Here is a 23295-nt window from a genome sequence, read left to right as displayed (position 1 = left end):
ATCGCCTCCAGCTTTAATACAACAGCTGGCAGTATAAAAATGAAGTGAAATAGTACTCGATTGTGTTATATTAGTTTTGATTCATGTTGTGAATATACAAAGGCACTCGCTAACTAACTAACTTATACAAAGTTATAAGTAAAACCATACTTATTACAAAGTTTAATACACGGAAATAAATTTGTGTTTAGTGTGTTTTTAACCTATTGCATAGCTTTTATCGGGGGCTTTGAGCGCGGCGACCGAATCAAGAAATTATATTATTTTATTTTATTTTTTATTGCCTAGAGGGGTGGACGAGCTCACAGCCCACCTGGTGTTAAGTGGTTACTGGAGCCCATAAACATCCACAATGTAAATGCGCCACCCACCCCGAGACAAGTTCTAAGGTCTCAAGTATAGTTACAACGGCTGCCCCGCCCTTCAAACCGAAACGCATTACTGCTTCACGGTAGAAATAGGCAGAGTGGTGGTACCCGCGCGGAAACTTCCGTAACGAAAACAAAACCTAACACCCCCCACTCCGCCTACCATGTAGCTCGTGTCCAACATATTCACACGTTGCACTTGTGTAGTATTTGTGAATAAGCGCGCGGCGTGACGTCACACTGCATGCGCATCATGAAAAGTCTGCCCATATCTCTCTCGCGCGGTCTAACTTATGAGTGTGAAGGGGACAGTTAATGTTTGTAAATATAGCGTGGTCTAATTTTATTAATGTTTTAATATTAAAGTATTATTGTCTAATTATAATGGCATAAGTTGATAAAAAATGCTATGCAATAGCTTTACCGTGGCAGTCCCCGAGTGCCACGTGTTTTTTTTTTATTTTATGCCACAATAACAAATAAATTATCTTGTGGGCCCAAATAATGTTTATATTACCTGGTAGTTCCCTGTAACTATATATAGTAATTACGGTGTGTTAAATTCTTCTGTAAAGTCCATGGTAGAAGTTTATTAAGTGTATTTTACAATGTAAAAAAAAACCGGTTGTCTGTAAAGTCGGCTTACTGACGATAGTTGAACGTGAAACGTCATAAGAAAATACTGAGGGAATGGTTTCATTTTTCAAAAGAAAATTTTAATTTTATTTGTTTGATAAATATTTTGTATGGATATAGAGAAGGAGGTAAATGGAAATCACTATTGAATTGATCAAGTTACATTTATTTGTATGCATAAATACAATTATGTCAATTTTTATGAAAGTCATCAATGAAAGTCATGTCAATGCTATAGTCACATTCAATTTTCACTGAACTTCATACTTGACGTAAACATGTAAATGTATTATTGTATAGCAGCTGTCCACGCGGATGCATCGCTCACTCAAGTAGGAGAGAGACAGATGTCGAACGCTGCCGAACGCGGAGGCCGATTGTGCCTCTTTGTCGCTCGTTGCGCGCTCTCGCTTGCATTTAAAGCCTTAAATGGAATGCCTCAGAGCGAGGCAACGCCGCATGAGTCATGTTTTTTCGTGCGTGCAGCCGGCTTCAACGAATTATAAGACGTCACGTCAAAACAAATTATTATACACATGTATAGAAAAAATATAAAAAGACTGACAGTAAATGAATAAAACAATATAAAAAAGTGTGTGTGTCCGCTCCGACGCACGACTGGAGTTTACTGGATATAAAAAATTAAACGAAACAATACGAGAAATAGTTCTATATTACGACAACACGATACACTACAGATTATTAACAAATTAACGAGACACAAAACAAACGACTAACAAATATATGAAAATACAATAATGAGAGAAACGCGCGATCAGTACGAGGCTTTGTGGCGGACTGCCGGCGCAGCAGCCCGGCGTCACCTGCGATAACGCGGCCGCGCGTTGGCTCCTGATTGGCGCGCGCACGCATCACGCAATCAGGAGCCAATCAGGCGCATAACGCATTTCGTGTGACATGCTAGTACGATTTTGGTCCCCATAATTTTCATACCCCGGGCCTATATATGTAAATCGATTCTTAAGGAGTAAACTCCAATAATAATGATGATTTACAATTTGAAACAATTATAATTAGAACAGGAATTGCTTTAAAAAATGAACTTTTAATTTCTCTGATTTTTAGGTTCAGTATTAGAAACTTTTTGGAGTTTACTCCTTAAGAATCGATTTACATATATAGGCCCGGGGTATGAAATTTATGGGGACCAAAATCGTACTAGAGAGTATAGCATGTCACACGAAATGCGTTATGCGCCTGATTGGCTGATGGTGATGCGTGCGCGCGCCAATCAGGAGCCAACGCGCGGCCGCGTTATCGCAGGTGACGCCGGGCTGCTGCGCCGGCAGTCCGCCACAAAGCCTCGTACTGATCGCGCGTTTCTCTCATTATTGTATTTTCATATATTTGTTAGTCGTTTGTTTTGTATCTCGTTAATTTGTTAATAATCTGTAGTGTATCGTGTTGTCGTAATATAGAACTATTTCTCGTATTGTTTCGTTTAATTTACCGACATCGTTTTGCTTGTGGCCGGACGCCGTTCGGGTTCGATTCCTGAACGTATCAACTGTTAGTGGGTTGATACCCGAATATAACCCGCTACAAATCATTTATTAATAAAGCTTATTAAATATAAACAATTCCTTCTATCAGTGAATGGACAACTTATATATTAATTGTAAAAGTGAATTATATAGACTTACTTAATTACCGCATCCACGTGTTCCGCAACTCCCGGATCATTCTCACTAGAATACGTAACTTCCATATTTTACTGTATTCAACTGACACAAATTTATATTTATATCCAGTAAACTCCAGTCGTGCGTCGGAGCGGACACACACACTTTTTTTACTACAAGATATGGCATCACTGACTAATCCAAAGACCGAACTGACACTTGGCGTGTGTTGGAAATTGACAAGTCCAAATTAATGATTTAAAATCTTTTTAATTGTTAACCTGAGTAAAATTGTAAATATTTAAAGAAAAAAAAACATGGCAAACTTTAAAACAGACCATGATTATGAGTCATTTTCAATACAAAGACAGAAACATGAACTTTGACAACAGGAAAATTCTAAACACAATTAAGTACAAATACTTATGAGAGCCCAATAAATATCATTAAATATTTTAAATAACGGTTTATCCTGATACATTGAATAAGTAGCCAAGATTAATACACGATTAAATTTAGTTATTGCAGCTAGGTTAGGACATTGTTTTTCTGTCGATACCATTAACCACTCAAAATCAGGTGGGTCATTTAGCTGCTGGACATATCTTACAATATTGATGAAATAAGAATGTGAAACACTGAACTTTCACTGGCCCCAATATGAGATCTTCTGCTGTGTTATGGGCACAGCTGCACACAACACACAACATACACACACACTTGAGACAATATAAGTACATCCAAACCTTAAATACCAATCATTTTACCAAATAGACTGACCCTTCTTGTGGTGCAGTCTGATCCAACCCTATGTCTCTTCTGCACTTTTATGAACATGTTTTCATTTGATAACACTTATCTACCTACACTGTGATGAATTTTATAATTTTTATTACTGATCGTAGGACTTCTTGTGAGTTCACACTGATCGTATAATGTGTTTCGGTTTAAAGGGCAGGGAAGCTGTTTTACTGTAAAAACTGAAACTTTGAACTCATGTCTCAAGATGGGTGGTAGACTTTACATTGTAGATTTTCATAGGCTTAGATGGGTGGATAAGGTCACCGCCCACTGACCTCATCCACCCATCTAAGCTATAAAAAAAAGGATGTAAGGTCACTTGTATGAACTATATTTCTACATTCGTTATCTATGGAATAAAATAAATGCTTTCATGAGATAATATTGAATGCTTTCTGAGTCCTCGGCCCACTATACTATTGCTAAGTTTAGGTTACTTGAAATCCATTGATCATAGTGAGATGTTTCCACTATACACAGTCTTTATTTTACAATATATTAATTGGTTTGTTATACAATAATGAATGTAAACAAGATTAAACTTAATAGTTTTGAAATTGGCAATCACACAAAATATAATATAAACTATAGCTAAATTAATCATAGGTAATTATTTCATTCTAGTTAAAAATGTCAGAGAAATGGAACGAAATAAATTCAAAGAAGAACGGCGAGGTGGACCCTCAGTTTTGGAAGGAACTAACAGACCACTATCTCCGATATCCTGTGCTGTATGTGAAGGGGCTAGGCAATATGAAGGTTAGTGTTATTGAATATTTATTAGCCATCCCCCATAACCTTGCATAATTCTGGCATAACGCATGATGATTGTAAGTGAGATCTCTAGTCTCTTGAATGAATAGTGCTCATCGTGGTGGTGGTGGGAAGTCACCATTGCTTATAAGCACGTAATGCCAGGGCAAAAGCAAGTTGCTGCAGATATTGCATTATATATGTTATATCGCTATACTTAATTTTTGGCCTCATATAAAATAGGTGGACCATACACTTACATCTATATAGAGCAGTGTGGTGGTAGTATGGGCTTTAAAGAGCACTGAACTCTTTTAATTAGTTAGCAAAGCACCCAATGCTCATTGTGATAATTATTAAAAAATATAATAATTACCAAATGCTCACAAATTATGTCCATGGTGAAGGAAAAACATAGTGTAATCAGAAATATAATATTAATTTGCACGATTACTAGTGGCAGGGTAACTTGTGAACCTACACAGGCAGATACAACCGCCCTGTCTCTTTCTGTTGTGAAGCAGTTATGAGATGTGGCTTGAAGGGTGAGACAGCTGTTGTACTGTAAATGCTGAACACTGACGTGAGAATATCTTATAACAGCTGCTTCAACAAGTCTTTTTAAATGTTATTGCTTAGATGGGAGGCCGAGCTCACTGGTCACCGGAGTCCATAGACATCAACCACATTAATGTCGCCGCCCAATTTGGGACATGAGTTCTAAGTCTAAGTTAGAACTCATTTCTCAATGGTTGGCAGCATTTACGTTGTTTGCAGTAAGCACAGAACACCAGGTGAGCCGTGAACTGGTGGTCCACCGTGGTCCACCCATCTAGGCAAGCAAAATTAAATAAAACAAAGACCTAGGATACATTAAGGGAGAAGAGATGGCTTTAATTCATTACACTTCTAAAAGTATCATTGTCTGTGCTTGCATCTCTCACATTGGAGGCGCAAGTACAGACCCTCGGATGCTACCTTTACTATGCCGTAACTTAAGGTAATAAATCTTTGTACATTTTAGTTACAACGTCGTCAGGCGTACATGGCTATATCCAAGGATCTGGGCTTGGACGTTGGACCACGGGATGTATTCTGGCTGGTCAGAAGATACCAAAATTATGTCAAAAATTGTGTAAGATATCTTAATAATGCTATTTAACAGAAATATTAGTAGTGCCATGTGTACAGTTTGGTTATATGGTTGGTACAGATATTTACTCCTAAAATGCATACACATGGATGAAGTATCACCGTTGTGACAGTGGCATAGTGGCTTGCCCTACAGAGTTCAGTAGAAGCTCTAGTAAGCAGATGCACAACATACACCCATGGACGTTAGCAATGCCAGGGACAAAAACCAAACCGTTGCCCACCGGAATTTAGGGCGGAACGATGTTATCTCCTCTGTCACTAATGAGAATTATGGGAAGCAGTAGAGAAAGTAAAATAGAAGTTCTACTAATAAGGGATGAGAAAGTCATATAACATTGTAGAGTATCCGGGGGCCCCCAGACGTTAAAAATTAATTTGTAAGAAATGCTCATTTGACTACCATTATTCTTGAATATTATGCTTCCGGGTAAAAATTTTTTTTATATAAAATTATGTATAATGAGGCAGCGGCTTGGCTCTGCCTCTGGCATTGCTGAAGTCCATGGGCGACGGTAACCACTCACCATCAGGTGGGCCGTGTGCTCGTCTGCCTATAAGAGTAATAATTTTTTTTTATACGAAAATAAAAAAAACACTACATTACAAATATAAAAATAGAGCCTATTCCCATATGTAATTTGACTAATTATTTACCTGATAATTTAATTTTTAACTGATTTTTTTAAATAATAATAATTAATTGATATGATTCAACTGTAAGAGAGAGATAGAGAGACAGAGAAGTCAATATATCCTAATACATTTCTCACTCAGTCTCATGCGCGTGGATAATGCCCACGCGCTCTTACCCACAGAGGTATTAAGTTGAATTTAGGGGATGATTGGCCCTTTAAAGCGTCTGCAAAGCAACTCGGCCGACGGAAAGTGTCTGGGAGTATTGGCGACTTATTTTTAAGGATATTGCCTAAAATATATGTAAAATGCAGCTTTCAGAAAATACGTGAAGTAAGTAATGATTTTATGTACCTTGAGTACCTGATACCTGAAAATTGGCCGTCTAAGCAGGGTAGCTGGTAGGCATGCCTTCTTAGTACATACTAACACTACGCAATCGGCCACATTTCGTTCGTCAGAAAATACGTCTGGGGGCCCCGGGATCTTGGACTTTTGGTCAAATTTTTTGGTCTTGGGTTTTATACCTAATAATCACTGCACATGTTGGATCAGGGCGCTGGCCTGGCCTATTGTCTCTTCCCTGAGAATAAACGTATTTTTTTATTATAATTTTTTAGTTGACGACGCTGTATTCCAAAGCTACGAGAAGTGGCAAGCAGCTGGAGGATGTTCTGAAAACAGCGCCCGAATGGCTGTTTAGGGCTGGCACTGAACTGAAGCTTATCGACGAGTTGAAGGTGAGCGCGTCCCTCATATGCCCGAGGACCCACCGCCAACAACCCTCTCATCCAGCACTAATGTTGCGAGACAGTGGACTCCTATTGCTGAAAATCGTGTCACGTGGAGAAATTGGTGCCCGTTCGCGGGATTTGAGCCCTGGCGCAGAGGGCATCGTTCACACCAGGTGTCTTATCTTTGAAGTCGTGACGGCTTCATATATTCTTAAAATATTGCTTAGGTCTCACTGTGTTTTGTACGTTTTGGGTTACTAAGGGAGTGTGAGATACTGCCACCATCTCGCTGCATCATTGCACCGCACCGGTGTGTGCCGGTGTGGGCTCCCGTAATAACATGGAGCGTGCAGTTGGAGCATGACACTAATGAGGTCTCGCGCGGTGTGATCACAGCGCAATCCATCGGGGGAGAAGAAGACACCGGCGGAGAAGAAGGCATCGGGGGAGAAGAAGAGCGAGATGGAGGTGGAGCACGTGGTGGCGACGCTGGTGCGGCGCGCGCGGGGGGCGGGCGCGCTGGGGGGGGGCGCCGTGCTCGCGCCCCTCGGCCAGCTGTCCCCCGCCCTGCTGCAGCTCGTCTGGTGAGTCCCAGTGCTGTGTGAGAGGAACACTTCATTGTTTGTTCTGAATCAAATGGATTCATTCCCGGAGATATTCGACGTCTCTTAATGAGACATTCAATTTTGTACGTAAATAAGAAGGCAGTCGACTGACCTGCAGGGGCCGCGTGCAGTCGATCGTCCTGCAGAAGCTCAAGTACCTGATATCGACGGGCGACAACTTGCTGCTGGACTCGTCGCTGGCGCTGTCGCCCGCCGAGTGGGAGCTCCTCGACCTCATCCTGCTGCATTCGGACGCGGACGAGCTGCTCGTGTCCGACGTGAGTACCCCCCCGGCCCCCGCATGCCGCCCCCCTCTACCCCGCCACCGCAAGTGGAGACTGTGCTTCAAGTGTCGTCGTGTTGATTGCAGGATAGCTTAAAACTGAACGACCAACGTCAGCCGCTGATAATGTTGTTCCACCTGGTGCAGCAGTACCACCTGGAGGGCGCCGGCAGCGCGCCCGCCCGCTGGCCCGCCGCGCAGGCCGCCTACCTCCACGGGTACGTCGCTGTGGTCCGCTTGTACAGTAGGCGCGCGAGTTCATGACCATCCCGAGGAACGCGGTAGTGCTGTGACCGAGTTCATTATAGTATTGTCGATAATAACAACCGATTTAGTTAACAGCTGTCAATTTGGTTTAATGTAACTGAAGGCAATTTTGCAATTTATCAAATAAAATAAACGTGATAAGTAATAACTTGTTTATTTCTAATAGAGAAAAATGTTTTTGGAGTTTACTCCTTTAGAATCGATTTACATATATAGGCCCGGGGTATGAAAATTATGGGGACCAAAATCGTACTAGAGAGTATAGCATGTCACACGAAATGCGTTATGCGCCTGATTGGCCATGGTGATGCGTGCGCGCGCCAATCAGGAGCCAACGCGCGGCCGCGTTATCGCAGGTGACGCCGGGCTGCTGCGCCGGCAGTCCGCCACAAAGCCTCGTACTGATCGCGCGTTTCTCTCATTATTGTATTTTCATATATTTGTTAGTCGTTTGTTTTGTGTCTCGTTAATTTGTTAATAATCTGTAGTGTATCGTGTTGTCGTAATATAGAACTATTTCTCGTATTGTTTCGTTTAATTTTTTATATCCAGTAAACTCCAGTCGTGCGTCGGAGCGGACACACACACTTTTTTTTTAAATTCCAATTCATTAACTATCAAATGAAAAGACAACCGACAGATGAGTTGGAATCAGTATGTATCTTTTTTTTTTTTAATTCTTTATTAAAGCCATACACTTATTAGGTTAAGTCGGCTGTATGTATCTTTTGTCAGTAGGTTTTTTTTCTATGTGAACTTGTTGGAAGCGGAGTAGTCGTGATTAAATAACACAATAGCGTTAGCGTAAATTTTCGATATCGATAAGCGCGCGTCACAACCGTCACGGACAACACTCGACGTCAGACAATCGCGGGGGGCGGGCGGGGGCGGGGCGAGCTGTCCCCCGCGCGTCACCTCTGTCCCCGATTGACATGAACTCGCGCACATACAGTACTTATGCAATTAATAAAGAATCTTTTTGTTGGGTTTTGTTGTTTATCTGAATATCTAACAAATAAAACATAGGCTATAGTATACTGCATTAATAGCTGACTGTGAGCACTCCACCCCCCGCCCCCAGGCACTCGCACGTGTCGCTGGTGCTGCTGCAGCGCCGCTGGTACGAGCTGAAGCGCCACACGCGGCTGCGCTGCCTGCGCGACCCCGCCGCCCTCACGCCGCTGCACGTCGTCATGCTGCGCCTGTGAGTACCCCGCCCCGCCCCCGCCCCCGCCCCCCGCCCCCAGGCACTCGCACGTGTCGCTGGTGCTGCTGCAGCACCGCTGGTACCCCGCCCCGGAAGAGGACATCTCACAGCGCTCGGAATCATCGTTCGTCCCACCTTCGCACAAATAAATCCACTAAGCCGATTTTAATGAGTAATAGTACTGGCAACCCCTGTCGCCCGGTGACCGGCTGCTGGAGCCTGTCGCCCGGTGACCGGCTGCTGGAGCCTGTCGCCCGGTGACCGGCTGCTGGAGCCTGTCGCCCGGTGACCGGCTGCTGGAGCCTGTCGCCCGGTGACCGGCTGCTGGAGCCTGTCGCCCGGTGACCGGCTGCCGGAGCCTGTCGCCCGGTGACCGGCTGCCGGAGCTTGTCGCCCGGCGCCGGTCACCCGAAAACTCGTTCGTTTCAGGTACCCTGAAATCGTAACGCAGCCGATGGAATCCTGGAGAGAGTTCGTGAAAAGCGGGAAAGTCTACCTGCCTGATGTAAGTCGCTCACACAGTAACCTTTTTAATTTATTCATGCTCATAAATGCGCACGGCGGATCGCACTGCTCAGTGCGGTCCACTCCGCGCCGCCGCTCCCTTCGAGTCCTTCCCCTCTGAACCCTCCCTGGGATGGAGTCCGCCGAGATCCGCCACCTTGAGACAGCAGCTTGAAGTTATATTGTATCCCTCAAGTGCTGGTTGCGCGGCGGGGAGTGCCATAGCTTCCTCTATCCAGCTGAACGATGGGGCCGATGAAGATTTATACTTAGATGCAATACTTATTTCATCACAAAAACCTACCCTGTTCTTGAAACTGAAACGCGATGGGTCCGCAGCGGCGGTCTTGCTTCTGCTCACGAACTTCTATTCCGCAGGCACACCGCGCGAGTGCGCCCGTCGCGGATACAGAAGTACCTGCAGAGACCGAAGGATCGACGAAAGTTCCACAACAGTTCTCAGGTGAGCTTTAACATGTAAGCACACAGCGCGGACGAGACTTGTCCGCGCCCCGGGCTCGCTCTGTGAACTGCGGGTCGGACCGCTGCACTGATAACTACATTCTGATTTGTTTTTTATATGTATCTATATTTATTTCAGACAACGAGGACGATTTAATAATAATTGAGAAAGAGATAGAGACAGTAGAAGTAGACGATGAGGACGACGAGCCCCGGCTGGTCATCGAGGAGGACCGCGCCGCGACGCCGCCGCCCCCCGCCCCGCCCGGGGCGGAGCACCCCACACCGGACAGCTCCACCGGGCCCGGCGGGGCTGCCGATACAGATCCTGAACAGTTCATAGCCCAAATGAAGGAGCAAAGTATACAAGTGTACAAACAGATCTCCTTCGACATTAGCGAGCAGCTGCAGGACATGTCGCAGTCCGGGTGTGAGGTCGCCGGTCTCGAGGCGCTGGAGGGTCTGGACCCCGACCGCGTGCAGACCACTGTCATCTTCGAAAGCGACGACGAAGACGAGGACTCCTCGCCGGACCCCGGCGCGCCCACCCCGGTGGACCCCGGCGCGCCCCACCCGGCGGACCCCGGCGCGCCCCACCCGGCGGACCCCGGCGCGCCCCACCCGGCGGACCCCGGCGGGGACTGCGGTCGCGATAATGTGTGTCCAAACATATATCCCGTCAGTCTTGTGCATGATGAACCGAGCGACGAGCCGCCTACAAAAAAACCTAAACTGGATGAAATTAATCAATTTGTCGAAAATACTGAACTAAAAGAAAATATTAAAGACGACCAAAAGAATAAAATAGAAAAATGGAATGAATCAAATGTAAAGAACGAATCAGATGAACGAACAGAAAACAAGGAACTGGGAGGAATCTGCGAACTGCAAGCGAAGGACGAGCTGCTCGAGGGCGGCAGTGCACCGGGCGGCGCTGCCCGCGGGCGCTCCCCCGCCGGGGACGCGCGGGGCCTTGCCTCGCGGAGCATGGGTAATTCAAGTTATATTTTACAGACATTACACGTGTCTGAAGTCGGGGCCGCCCCCCCCCCCCGCCTGTGTGCAGCCCCCCCCCCCCCCGCCTGTGTTCAGCCCCCCCCCCCCATCGGCTCTGTAGGCATCGAAACTTAACTTTTTAATAAATAGATTTCAGAATTTTACAAACAAAAATGAGGACTTAAATCGCACTGTTGACGGGGTCATCTTAAAGCCACCCGCTGCTAATTGCTTGATCATTAGCGACGTGTAAATAATTTCAGACCGTAAGCTGTTCCTGGCGACGTCGGTGGCGCTGGTCGACCTGGCCGCGACGCAGTTCTGGAGGCGCTGCAGCAGGCGGGGCAGCATCCGCCTGCGCGACGTGGACCCCGGGGAGCTGGAGCCGCCCGCGCGCCGCCCCCCGGGGTCCGCCCCCCCGGGGGAGACCTTCAGGGGACACGGCGACAGTGTTTTGAAGAGGCAAGCGAGTAGTGCGGCCCAGTCCATGGCTTGGGATAAAAACTTAATAAGTGGACTCCAAGGCGAACATCTTTCCGACGAGGGAGAGAACTTCGGCGAACTCACTCGAGACGAGATCCTCAGGAGCATGCAGCCCGACGAGGACGATCTGATGAGGGTCGCCAAGAAGACGAACTTGGACCTTCAAGGCATAAAGAATACTGCTGATGTTTTACAGGTATTTTATGTTAGTGTAAACTGTGGAGGCAGCTCGCGCGCGCCACCACCAGCACCGGGCACCGTCCTCGTCGAGCCCGTCGCTTGCGACCAAGGGCTTGACGATTAAATTAACTCTCAGACACAGACCACTGAGTTTCTCGCCGGATCTTCTCAGTGGGTCGCGTTTCCGATCCGGCAGTAGATTCTGCGAAGCACTGCTCTTGCTAGGGCCAGTGTTAGCAACACTCCCGGTTTGAGCCCCGCGAGCTCATCTACACGTCAAGGAGAAGCTGAAATAACCTCTCAAGCTATCAGCATAGATATGTCCTACCTATCTGTCCTCCCCTATCTGTCGTGTCAAGAAGTTGCACAAGGTCTGGTGGTGGATGACGCAACGCTTCCAGCTCTAGCGCCTGTAGCCTAGAGGTGGTCTGCTGTGCGGTGCCGGGGCAGCAGCAACACGACACACTCGCAGTACTACTGGCTCCGTTTGGTAGGAAGCTGCGATGAACTATACCGGCACTAGACAACTAAACGGCGACTATGACTTCTTAGGGATATCGTCTGGGACATTGCGCATTTGCTGAACCAAGGTTTAATTAACATCATCATACAATTGTACAAAATAATCTATTTCACATTGCAAGTTTCTTTAATTTTTCTAATGTGATCCAAATAGATGAAAACTCGACTTGCGCGTACTTATGGAGCCACATGTGGACATGAGCATGCACCGCGGGTCCTTTGGAGCTGAAGTAACGTGGACCTAGTGATGTCCAGTCCCGCGTCGCTTTTTTTTTATTGCTTAGATGGGTGGACGAGCTCACAGCCCACCTGGTGTTATGTGGTTAGTGGAGCCCATAGACATCTACAACCTAAATGCGTCATCCACCTTGAGATATAATTTCTAAGGTCTCAAGTATAGTTACAACGGCTGCCCCATCCTTCAAAGGGAAACGCATTACTGCTTCACGGCAGGGTGGTGGTACCTACCCGCGTGGACTCACAATAAGTCTTACCACCAGTAACAAAATTAAAATGAAAACATCATCTGTAAAGTATTATATTTTTTCTCCGGTTGTCGGCCAATAATTGTGGAATTTGATAGACGTGCTTGTAATAGAGGCGTCAAAAGTAGTAATGTCAATGGCTGCATGGTGTACGGGCGGTGGAGCTTAGGCTGGTGCTAAAATAATGTTTGTAAAACTGGTCCGTTTGTTGACGACAGATCAGCAGTGACGACGAGGACACGCCGCTGCAGGTCGTCAGGCAAAGGAGTAAGTAGCGGGGGGAGGGGGGGTCTATGTGTATGTGTTTGTATTCGTCCCAGCCCCTAAGAATATTATGATTTCTTATCTGTCAAAATACAACACCCGTAACTTGTATGTATCCGCGCAAGTAGAGAGCGAGGGCTGCTGCAGCAGGGGGCCGTGCGTGGGACCCTCGCTGCACGGGGCGCGCGGGCCGGCCCGGTACAGTCGGGCCCGGGACTCGGGCTGGTAGGGCAAGCCACCTTGTGATAATGGTTGCCGCTGTTCATGGATATCAGTAGAGACGACTTGGTAAAGCTCACTTTAGAGTCAATTGGAACAGCTACCATTAGTTAACATCCAATCAATCACGCTTTTCAAGTTTTACAAGTAAATTATACTTTATTTAAATTGAACTTTTTAAATTGAAGTTTTGATTAGAGAAGTGATTACGCTACTGACGAGGGTCCCGGTGTCTCTGTGCAGACCAGCAGCGGGACCTGCGCCGCGTGCTGCCACCGGACGAGCTGGAGGGGATCCTCAACAGCGTGGCCGTGAGTGACCTCCCCCCCTCCCCTCCCCTCCCCGCGGCTGCACCGCGCGGCACACCTGTCTCACGCCTCACGCGCTGCTTACAGACGAACAAGGCCCCGACGAAGAACACGTTCTGTTGCCTGGCGCGCCGCCACAAGGTGATGAACGACGCCCGGCGCCGCGTCGCGCACCGAGCCGGCAAGCAGGCCGGCTTCGTCAACATGCACGAGTATGTACCCGCCGCGCTCCCCGCGCCCCCCGCGCGCCGCCGCCGCCGCCGGGGGGCAGCTGGCACGCGTGTCCGTCCGTGTGTTGCAGCAATGAGACCCACCTGCGCGCCTGCGCCTGCTGCTGCCGCCACCTGCTGGAGCGCAGCGAGGCCGACCTGGCACGCGACCTCGAGCACGCGCGCCGCTACCTGCGCGCGCTCGTGCTGCGGGGGGACGCGCGCGCGCCGCGGGGGGACGCGCCGGGGGGGGACGCGCCGGAGGGGGACGCGCCCGCGGTACGCACGCCGACACGCACTGCCATGGTTTCCCACATTAATTACTATAGATATAATAACGTAATGTTTGTTTCAGGATAAGCCGCTTCTCGTCGAAGAGAACAGTGAGTACAGAGTTATTGGTATTGTTTTTGGCTTCATAGAAACCGTTCAAACTACTCCACTTAAAGTTCAATTCCTTCTAACAAAAGATGACCACAGGAATGCCTGCGGTCAGCATTGATGTATTACAAAACCCAAGATACACACTCAGCGTCTCAAAAACGTCCAAATAAAATGAGCGCACCATTTAAAATTGTGCGCCCATTTCAAATAGTCTCGCGTCGGACGCGTCTCTGCGCTCGTTAAAAATGTCGAAATGTTCGTTGAGAAATTGTAAAAATATTACGACAAAAAACGTTAAAAAAGTATGGTATATCGTATATTCGGTAAGTAAAAGAGTTTGTTAATTTGTTTTTGTTGTTTTTATGACTAATTAAAGGAAGCAGTGTGTGAATTTGATTTAATTTGTCAAAAAACTTCATTCAACGGTCAAGTATAATACGGCAAATTTCAATGGCCCGTTTTCCAGTGTAAGAACTACTATTATTTCGTCTTTTATTTTAGTCGCATACTCCAAACGACCCTGTTCTTATTCAATGGAGTCGATTTTTTTTATTGGAGTTTATTGGAGTTTACTCCTTTAGAATCGATTTACATATATACCCCGGTATGAAAATTATGGGGACCAAAATCGTACTAGCATGTCACACGAAATGCGTTATGCGCCTGATTGGCTCCTGATTGCGTGATGCGTGCGCGCGCCAATCAGGAGCCAACGCGCGGCCGCGTTATCGCAGGTGACGCCGGGCTGCTGCGCCGGCAGTCCGCCACAAAGCCTCGTACTGATCGCGCGTTTCTCTCATTATTGTATTTTCATATATTTGTTATTGGAGTTTATTGGAGTTTACTCCTTAAGAATCGATTTACATATATAGGCCCGGGGTATGAAAATTATGGGGACCAAAATCGTACTAGAGAGTATAGCATGTCACACGAAATGCGTTATGCGCCTGATTGGCTCCTGATTGCGTGATGCGTGCGCGCGCCAATCAGGAGCCAACGCGCGGCCGCGTTATCGCAGGTGACGCCGGGCTGCTGCGCCGGCAGTCCGCCACAAAGCCTCGTACTGATCGCGCGTTTCTCTCATTATTGTATTTTCATATATTTGTTATTGGAGTTTATTGGAGTTTACTCCTTAAGAATCGATTTACATATATAGGCCCGGGGTATGAAAATTATGGGGACCAAAATCGTACTAGAGAGTATAGCATGTCACACGAAATGCGTTATGCGCCTGATTGGCTCCTGATTGCGTGATGCGTGCGCGCGCCAATCAGGAGCCAACGCGCGGCCGCGTTATCGCAGGTGACGCCGGGCTGCTGCGCCGGCAGTCCGCCACAAAGCCTCGTACTGATCGCGCGTTTCTCTCATTATTGTATTTTCATATATTTGTTAGTCGTTTGTTTTGTGTCTCGTTAATTTGTTAATAATCTGTAGTGTATCGTGTTGTCGTAATATAGAACTATTTCTCGTATTGTTTCGTTTAATTTTTTATATCCAGTAAACTCCAGTCGTGCGTCGGAGCGGACACACACACTTTTTTGTGTTTAATTTTTTAATTAATAAGTTTATTCACTTTGAACTTTTTTGTATTTAGTTTTGAAAAAGTATTCATACGTTAGAAAATATATTATAATAATACATTTCTTAGTCGAATTCTAGAAGGAAAAGAGGTCGTCCATACGACGTCATTTTTAAAGTTTGTAAATATTTTAATATCATTTCGATTACTTAGGGGACAACTTATAGCTTCGCGACATACTGCATGCTAATAACAGGAGTATCGCTCTGGCCCAACACGTCACATGGAAAACTGAAAAAATTCACTTCTGTCGGCAGTCTTCATGACTGCCTTGTTTTTATGACACTTTTGATGTGAAACATGTATAGCCGCACGTAAAACCGATTTCTGGCGTGGCGACGCATGCCGTGGCGACGCGTCGCCATGCGCAATCGACTGCGATTCCCTCCCACTCGATCCGGCGTTAAGCCATCTCTCTCGCTACACTGAGCTCGGACACCTATAGTGTATACTCCGTAGTGTATACAGTGTTGTTTACTACAGTACACATAACCTGTGTTTTACTTGAAAACAAATTATTTTTTCTTAATATTTTATTTTATCATTATGACATATTTAGTTCCTATCACAATCTGTTCTTTTCTGCATATTACTTTTACAAAATAATGTGGATTTTTCACATCTGCCAGGCGTCCCGTGACGGCTCACATTTTTTTTTATTTAAGAAGAAGGTTGGTTTCGATTTTCGTAGGTAATTTAAGTATCGGGTATAAACTACGGGTAACTATTGAATAAGACGAGTTGTTTTATTTGCATATTGTATTTCTAACTTTTATATTCAAGTTTTCCTCGTAACCCAATACGATGCGGAGAATGGACATCAATCGTCAGTCAACAAAGATATACCAGATGATGGCGGTGATATTGCAGTCTGTCGTACAGGTTCAATATTTTATTTAGGAAATAACAAGGAATTCAAATCTCCTACTACTTCCCTCAGTATAGGCTCAATTTTGGCTCAACCTCGAAAAGTTCACATAAAAAATTAACTCCACAAATGCCGCAGAAGGGTAATTAGTAAGGAGAGAGTCATTAACAACTTGAGGAAGAAAAAATCTAGACTTATTAAAGAGACCGTTTCACTTAAGAATGCATTTTAAAAGTTTTAAAGATTGATATGCACATGTCCTACCCAAAAACATATTTACGCTCAGATAAAAGTATAATTATGTGTGTAGAACACAATTTAACTAACTTAACTCAATGTCTTATAATAGAAAAATATACAAATATTAGTCTCCACTCCATGTCCTGTCCTGCCGGCTAGCTTCGGTCGTAAAATTTGATTGCTTATTGTACACCGCTTTGTATTAACAACTTTAAACAATGCGCATAAGATATGTTTATAGTATAACTATACGTAAATATCATTGTTGAGTGTTTGGGGACAGCTTCGAGCGCTACTTTTGTATAAGACTGTGCATCTTGGGTTTTTGTATATCAATGGCGGTCAGCCCCCTATCCGCCTGTCTCGCGTGCTGACGTGTGTCATTTCATTTATATGTACTATATATTATTCTATAACGTTTTTTTAATACTTATTTATTTAATTAGTCACTCTGTCTCTGCCATTTCTACTGCCAATTTACTTTATAGAAGATATTCATTCATAAAATAAACCACGCTATGTATATCATTAAATTTATATAAAGTAAAGAATATATAAACGTAACTTAGCCCCCTCTCCTCCTGCACGTCCCCCCTGCCGGTCCCCCTGCACATCCCCTTGCATAGAAGCGAATCAAACCTTATTCTGAATCTTATATGAACTGGTTCTATTTACAGAAAAACCAAAACCTAGTCGAAAACAAACAGACAAGCCATTGACAGCGGACGCGCGCGACCCGGCGCTGGACGACGACTACCGCGAGTGGCTGAGACAGAAGACACTCAACACTCGCTACTTCGGGGAACAAAAGGTCATCGCGAAGAAACAAACGAAGGCACGGTTCGACGGGCAGGTCAACTACAACCACGACCGCAACAACCACATCATCGACGTCGCGCGCACCAGATACATCGTCACCAGCAGCCGGGACCCGCTCGCGACCCCCCCGGCGCCCCCCACCCGCCACCAGCCCGCCCAGCCCGCCGTCCCACTCGATTCCGTTCTTAAAGTTTCTGCAAACGAATCACACGACACCGCGGAGCCGACGACGCTGATCATTGAGGTCCCGCCGCTAGAGAGGTGCAAATCTGAACCCGCAGAACCGAGCGACTCCACGGAGCTTGGCGGCGGCATCGCGGACGGCGCCGGCGACCTCCTCGTCGAAGTGCGCAAGCCCCTCGACGTGGCAGAGCGGCCGGGGGAGGGCGCGGGGGGTGTACCGGGGGGTGTGCCCGGGGGTGTGCCGGGGGGTGTGCCCGGGGGTGTGCCGGGGAGTGTGCCCGGGGGTGTGGCGGGGAGTGTGCCCGGGGCCGGGTGGGCGCCCGCCGCGCTGCGCGTGTACAAGGCCGTCAGCAGCGGCCCCTCCCTCGGGCCCGGCAGCGCGTCGCTCCTGAGGAACCTCGCGGCGGTCGGTGGCCCCGGTGCGGCCGGTCCTCGCCCCGTCGCCCTCATACAGTACAAAGGAGGAATCAAAAAAGTAAAGCATTTACCGACCGATGGAAGAATCGTCCCGGTCAGGGTGATCAGCGGCGGGCACGGGGTGCGGGGGCCCGTCGTGCGGCGCGTCCTCTCTACCAACCTCCTCCCTTCATCCAGCCTCCTCCAGGCGACTGTCGACTGTGTTGCTCCTGATCCCAAGGAATTCGTCCCGAAAATCGTATCGTGCAACAGTCTGGCGGCGCCCGCGGACAGCAGCGGTGCGGGGGCCGTCTTCGTGCCCGTCGCCGCGCCGCACGACGGCTTGTGTAAGAATTATTTATTTATTGCATAGACGGGCGAACGAGCTCACGGCCCATCTAGTGATAAGTGGTCTATGGACCGTCGTCGTGCCGCGCCCATCGGAACGCACCCACCACGCGCCGAAAGCTCGCTCCCCCCGCCCCCCCTTCAGCCAGTACCGAGTGAAGCAGAGTGTCGTCCTCCCGCAGCGCGGACCCCCTCCCGCACGTTCTGCGTGGTGTCCCCGCCCACCCGCGCCCTCCCCGCGCGCGCCTTCCTGGCGGGCCGGGACCCCACCTCGCTGCACGTCATGTGCGCGGAGAGCGACCAGCCGCTGCTGCTGCTGGCCAGGGGGTACGTGATGCTGTCCGCCGACCCCATCGACCGGGTCAGTATGTGTGTCCGTCATAATCGCCTTGTCGTTGCCGCCGCTGACTACTCCCCGACTCCTGATCACGCAGGAGTTAGTGACCGCCGACGCCCTAGACACGTCCTTACGGATCCATCAGATACAATAACCTTTGCATTAGACACCTTCAGCTCTAACACTAGGAGCAGGCTTAGGGACCCCGGTAACCGTACTCGTCCAACCTGTCGTGGTGTGCAACCTCTTTGACAGGACATAAAACCTATAATGACTAGACATAGATAAACTAAGACAGATATTTGAAAATAATTCGAAAAGCAATGGGACGAGGGCGCACGTGACCGGCGGCACGGCAGTACATTTTTTGACTTCTGAAAAGACAGACATACAAAAAGACGAAAAACACGAATAATAATTGACCGTTCTTATATAAAAGGTTCAAGTGACCTTCGACCGTTCACAACCTAACTTAAAAAAATCAGCCCACTGAGTTTCTCTACGGATCTTCTCGGCGGGTCGGGATTCCGATCCGATAGAAGATTCATTCGCGAAGCAGCTGTCCGTAAGTTGTTAGGTCTCATCCGCAGGCGCTCGAACAACTGTTATTAACAAATCCCTTCCATCATCACTGAACCCTTGCTCGCCCACCTCCAGTCCTGATGAAACTGGAAACTCCTCCGGGCCACCAATAATCCATCATATTAAAAAAATCGTATAACGAATGCCGCGCGGTCGCCGGCCGGGACCCCCGCCGCGCCCGCAGTCGGCTGGCGGTCAGCAGCCGCGGAGTCAGCTCAGCGCCCGCAGCACGCTCGGGTTATAGCGACTACAACTAGACCCGCGGCCTCGCTGCAATGCACGACTAATTATCGCTCATACAATGCACATTGGTAGGTAATGTGTTTGTAGTATATGTGTATGTAGTCTCTACAGACTCTGCTTTGAGTTCCATGAGCGTTACCACATGCTCTTGGCATCGAGGTACAGCGAGAGTCGTTGCTGTTGCCCCCGGACGCCGCTCTGTCCGAACGGACGGAGTCGAGCAATGCATCGCTGACATCGCGTGGCACTCGGGACATTCACGACACGGTTTCCATTTCAGCTTATGAAAAATCCCGCGTATTACACGATAAGTAGCCTGAAAGAATGGTCTCGCCTGGAGCTGAACTCGGGGCCGGCGGAGAGCGCAGTGCTGTCCGCGCACCTGTTCGGGGCCTCCGACCGCGTCAGCTTCAACAAAAAGGTCTACCGCAGGATCTCCTGCAAGCCGCTCGTCTACGCGCAGGTGCGTCCATAGACATCAACACACTTCACTGGCGCCACTCACCTTGGGACATGAGTTCCTCTTCTACAGGACAATAGCTGCCTGTCCGCCCAATCGCAACGCATTACTGCTTCACGGTAGAAACAAGCAGGACGGCGGTGCCTCCCGCGTGGGCACACAACACGTCCTGCCACCAGTAGTTACGCAAATATAAGACGTCCGGTGCATTCGTGTTGAAGCGATGCACCGGTGTTCGAATCCCGCAGGCGGGTACCAATTTTTCTAATGAAATAAGTACTTAACAAATGTTCATGATTGACTTCCACGGTGAACTGGTGGTAGAATCTCTTGTGAGTCCGCACGGGTAGGTACCACCACCCTGCCTGTTTCTGCCGTGAAGCAGTAATGCGTTTCGGTTTGAAGGGTGGGGCAGCCGTTGTAACTATACTGAGATTTTCGAATTTATATCTCAAGGTGGGAGACACATTTACGTTGTAGATGTCTATGGGTTCCAGTGACCACTTACCAGGTGGGCTGTGAGCTCGTCCACCCATCAAAGCAATAAAAAAAAAGTACACGCGGCTGTCGGCAGGTACACACCGTGGTGCCGCCGGTGCTGTGGCACGTCGCCAGCGAGTTCCACGACGCCGCCTTCTGGGACGTCACCGACGGCTCCCTGCACCCCCTGGTGCGGCCCGCGGGCGCCGGCCTCTACTGTCGCCGCGCCGAGCCGCTGCGGGTCTGTACCCTCCGCACGCACACGCACCCGCACGCACCGCCATGTCCACACTCACATCACTTCAACTTTCGACAGGAACTGGTGGACCTGATGAACGCTCAGTGTGTCCCCTCGATGTCCATGTTGAAGAGGAAGCTGTCCGCTGCCTCCTCGGTGCCCCTCGGGACCGGAGCCGCCGACCTGGCCACGCTGAAGCCTGTACTCAACTCGGTAGCGGACGGCGAGGTCATACAGCTGGACTCGGACGACGACTGACTCCGCCCCGCAACGCCCCGCCCCGCCCCGCGCCGCCCCGCCCCGCCCCGCGCCGCCCCGCCCCGCCCCGCCCCGCCCCGCGCCCCACCACATCCGCTCGACGGCAACTGAACCAAACAACACTAATCGTTTGACAAACAGATGATAATGAACTTGGCTGTTTTATTTTTTATATAGATGTAATTTACTTTATAGTTTTAGGTTTTATTTATCGCGCTAGACATGTTCTGTTCCGTACACGGTCTGTGCGGACCCCCCTGCGGTCCGTGAGCCGCGCCGAGCTGCGAGTCGTCGCGCGTGTCCTGCTGCTCCCTTGTATATATGTTTGTAAATAAAGCATTGAAACTGAACGTATTATTTATTTATTTATGAGATTGGATCCGTTGAGTGTAACTTAACGTCTGGGATTTAGATACTAAGGTCCCCCGCGCGCCCCGCACCGCCCCCTGCACAACTAGTATACTCAACATTTTTTTTTTTTTGTTTATTGCTTAGATGGGTGGACGAGCTCACAGCCCACCTGATATTAAGTGGTTACTGGAGTCCATAAACATCTACAACGTAAATGCGCCATCCACCTTGAGATATAAGATAAGTTCTAAGGTCTCAGTATAATTACAACGGCTGCCCCGCCCTTCAAACCGAAACGCATTACTGCTTTACGGCAGAAATAGGCAGGGTGGTGGTACCTATCCGCGCGGACTCACAAGAGGTCCTACCACCAGTAATTACGCAAATATAACAGTTTTAATGAGACTGAGATTCTGCTCAGTTAATCGAATGGCTTTAGAGCTGAGAGCAACACACGACTAGCTGCTACAGACATAGTGATGTGCGTAAGATATTGTAGAGGTGCATATCGATAACGGGATAGGTGCGATCGATATGCTAAATTATGTTAAGTGTTAATAGGAATCATTATTCGCTATCTGAAAATAAAAGTTTTTCATTTGTAAGATAAAATGTTTGTTTCGACGTAATCATAGAGAAACTGTACAGAGTCAGAGTGTTAATGAAGGTCACGATGGCGCATAGAGCCCGCGTGCGCAGGTAGCTAAAAGTATCGATATCGGGTTGCGTTGCGTGCACATTCCTACTGTCAGCGACATTTATTGCTCGACGACTCAGTTTAAAATGCGTCGACTATCTCAAACCTCAATCATCGAGTCAGGACACTGATTCGCCACAGAATAATCCGCAAGAACCTGTGAGCTCACCGTTTAGCAAACACGTGTAAGGCACACGTGCCGCCTGCGAAGTGTTATTAAATCAACGCACATATGAGGATGCGCTCGTGCCGGCTGGACGGGGCTCCGCTCGGCTGCTGTGTGTCCGGGGGTACTACATAAACACGACTCACTATACGAAGACTGCTGACGTCACACCACGTTGTCACGATGGAATAGTTGGAAAAGTAACCTTTTTTTTCCTATCAAAGCTGATAGATAGACTTGAGTAGTAGTAGGTAGGTAGTAGTAACTAGTAGGTGAGTTCACGGGGCGCAAACCTGACGACGTTGCTAACACAAACCCTAGCAAGAGCCGTCATCATCATCATCATTCTTTCCTGTTACCCTCTGCTGGGGTGTAGGGCTCGAATCAAATTTTTCCATTTATATCGGTCTTGGGCAGTCTGTTCTAGCTCCTCCCACGTCATGCCCAAGACCCCCAGCTCCTGCTCCATATTATGTCGACATATGTTTGTTTTAATTCATCGTGACCCATACGAATTCCGTGACGGAAACGTTAACAGCCATTAAAATGTGAATCAATGACGCATAATGTAATTTACGTATGACAAATAATACAATTTCAACTCGATAACTTTAGCGTGAATTTTTGTAGTATTGGCTTCGGGCATCTCGCGCCTTCTCTAGAATGAATACAGCGCAGACTGAGGAGTAATGTCTCGTATGCGAGTAGGTACATACACATAGTTGATACGGATGATTGTTATCATAGGACGAGTTCTAAAGTTCAGCAAACCCTTTGTGGATGTTCGGAATGCATGGGCGAGCACGTGTTTGTTATTTATGTTATTTTAGCTTCTAATTGTTATAACAACGAGAAAATAAAATAAACATAGAGTAAAGTTAGGGCTTTGTTATTGGTTTACGTTTCCACGAGTTCGCCAAGTTCTGTATAATACTTTGCAGATCCTGTG

General features: G+C 47.7%; 1 protein-coding gene across 7 annotated transcripts in view; it reads left to right on the top strand.

The window, feature by feature from the left end:
- Positions 1 to 21482, top strand: part of LOC110385005 (uncharacterized) — a 52312-nt gene extending 30830 nt beyond the window's left edge. For 3 of the 7 annotated variants that reach the window (XM_062672252.1, XM_062672257.1, XM_062672260.1), the window contains 20 exons: positions 4073 to 4207; positions 5226 to 5336; positions 6610 to 6729; positions 7120 to 7307; positions 7447 to 7606; positions 7699 to 7829; positions 8960 to 9082; positions 9515 to 9590; positions 9968 to 10052; positions 10191 to 11042; positions 11311 to 11726; positions 12936 to 12984; positions 13444 to 13511; positions 13596 to 13720; positions 13810 to 13996; positions 14073 to 14100; positions 17466 to 18533; positions 18717 to 18895; positions 19977 to 20159; positions 20731 to 21482. In XM_062672252.1, the coding sequence (XP_062528236.1) occupies positions 4073 to 4207; positions 5226 to 5336; positions 6610 to 6729; positions 7120 to 7307; positions 7447 to 7606; positions 7699 to 7829; positions 8960 to 9082; positions 9515 to 9590; positions 9968 to 10052; positions 10191 to 11042; positions 11311 to 11726; positions 12936 to 12984; positions 13444 to 13511; positions 13596 to 13720; positions 13810 to 13996; positions 14073 to 14100; positions 17466 to 18533; positions 18717 to 18895; positions 19977 to 20159; positions 20731 to 21132 (4686 nt within the window). In that variant the 3' untranslated portion in view covers positions 21133 to 21482. Of the gene's footprint in view, positions 1 to 2113; positions 3061 to 4072; positions 4208 to 5225; positions 5337 to 6609; positions 6730 to 7119; positions 7308 to 7446; positions 7607 to 7698; positions 7830 to 8959; positions 9083 to 9514; positions 9591 to 9967; positions 10053 to 10190; positions 11043 to 11310; positions 11727 to 12935; positions 12985 to 13443; positions 13512 to 13595; positions 13721 to 13809; positions 13997 to 14072; positions 14101 to 17465; positions 18534 to 18716; positions 19765 to 19976; positions 20160 to 20730 lie in introns of those variants that run through there. The other 4 variants (XM_038017411.2, XM_062672267.1, XR_009974916.1 and 1 more) reach the window with 4 other exon arrangements.
- Positions 21483 to 23295: the final 1813 nt, after the last annotated feature.

The sequence above is a fragment of the Bombyx mori genome, chromosome 2, assembly GCF_030269925.1.
Source record: "Bombyx mori chromosome 2, ASM3026992v2".
In the NCBI taxonomy this organism is placed as follows: Eukaryota; Metazoa; Arthropoda; class Insecta; order Lepidoptera; family Bombycidae; genus Bombyx; species Bombyx mori.
The sequence above is the reverse complement of the archived record's forward strand: the minus strand, read 5'-3'. Positions and strand labels throughout refer to the sequence as shown.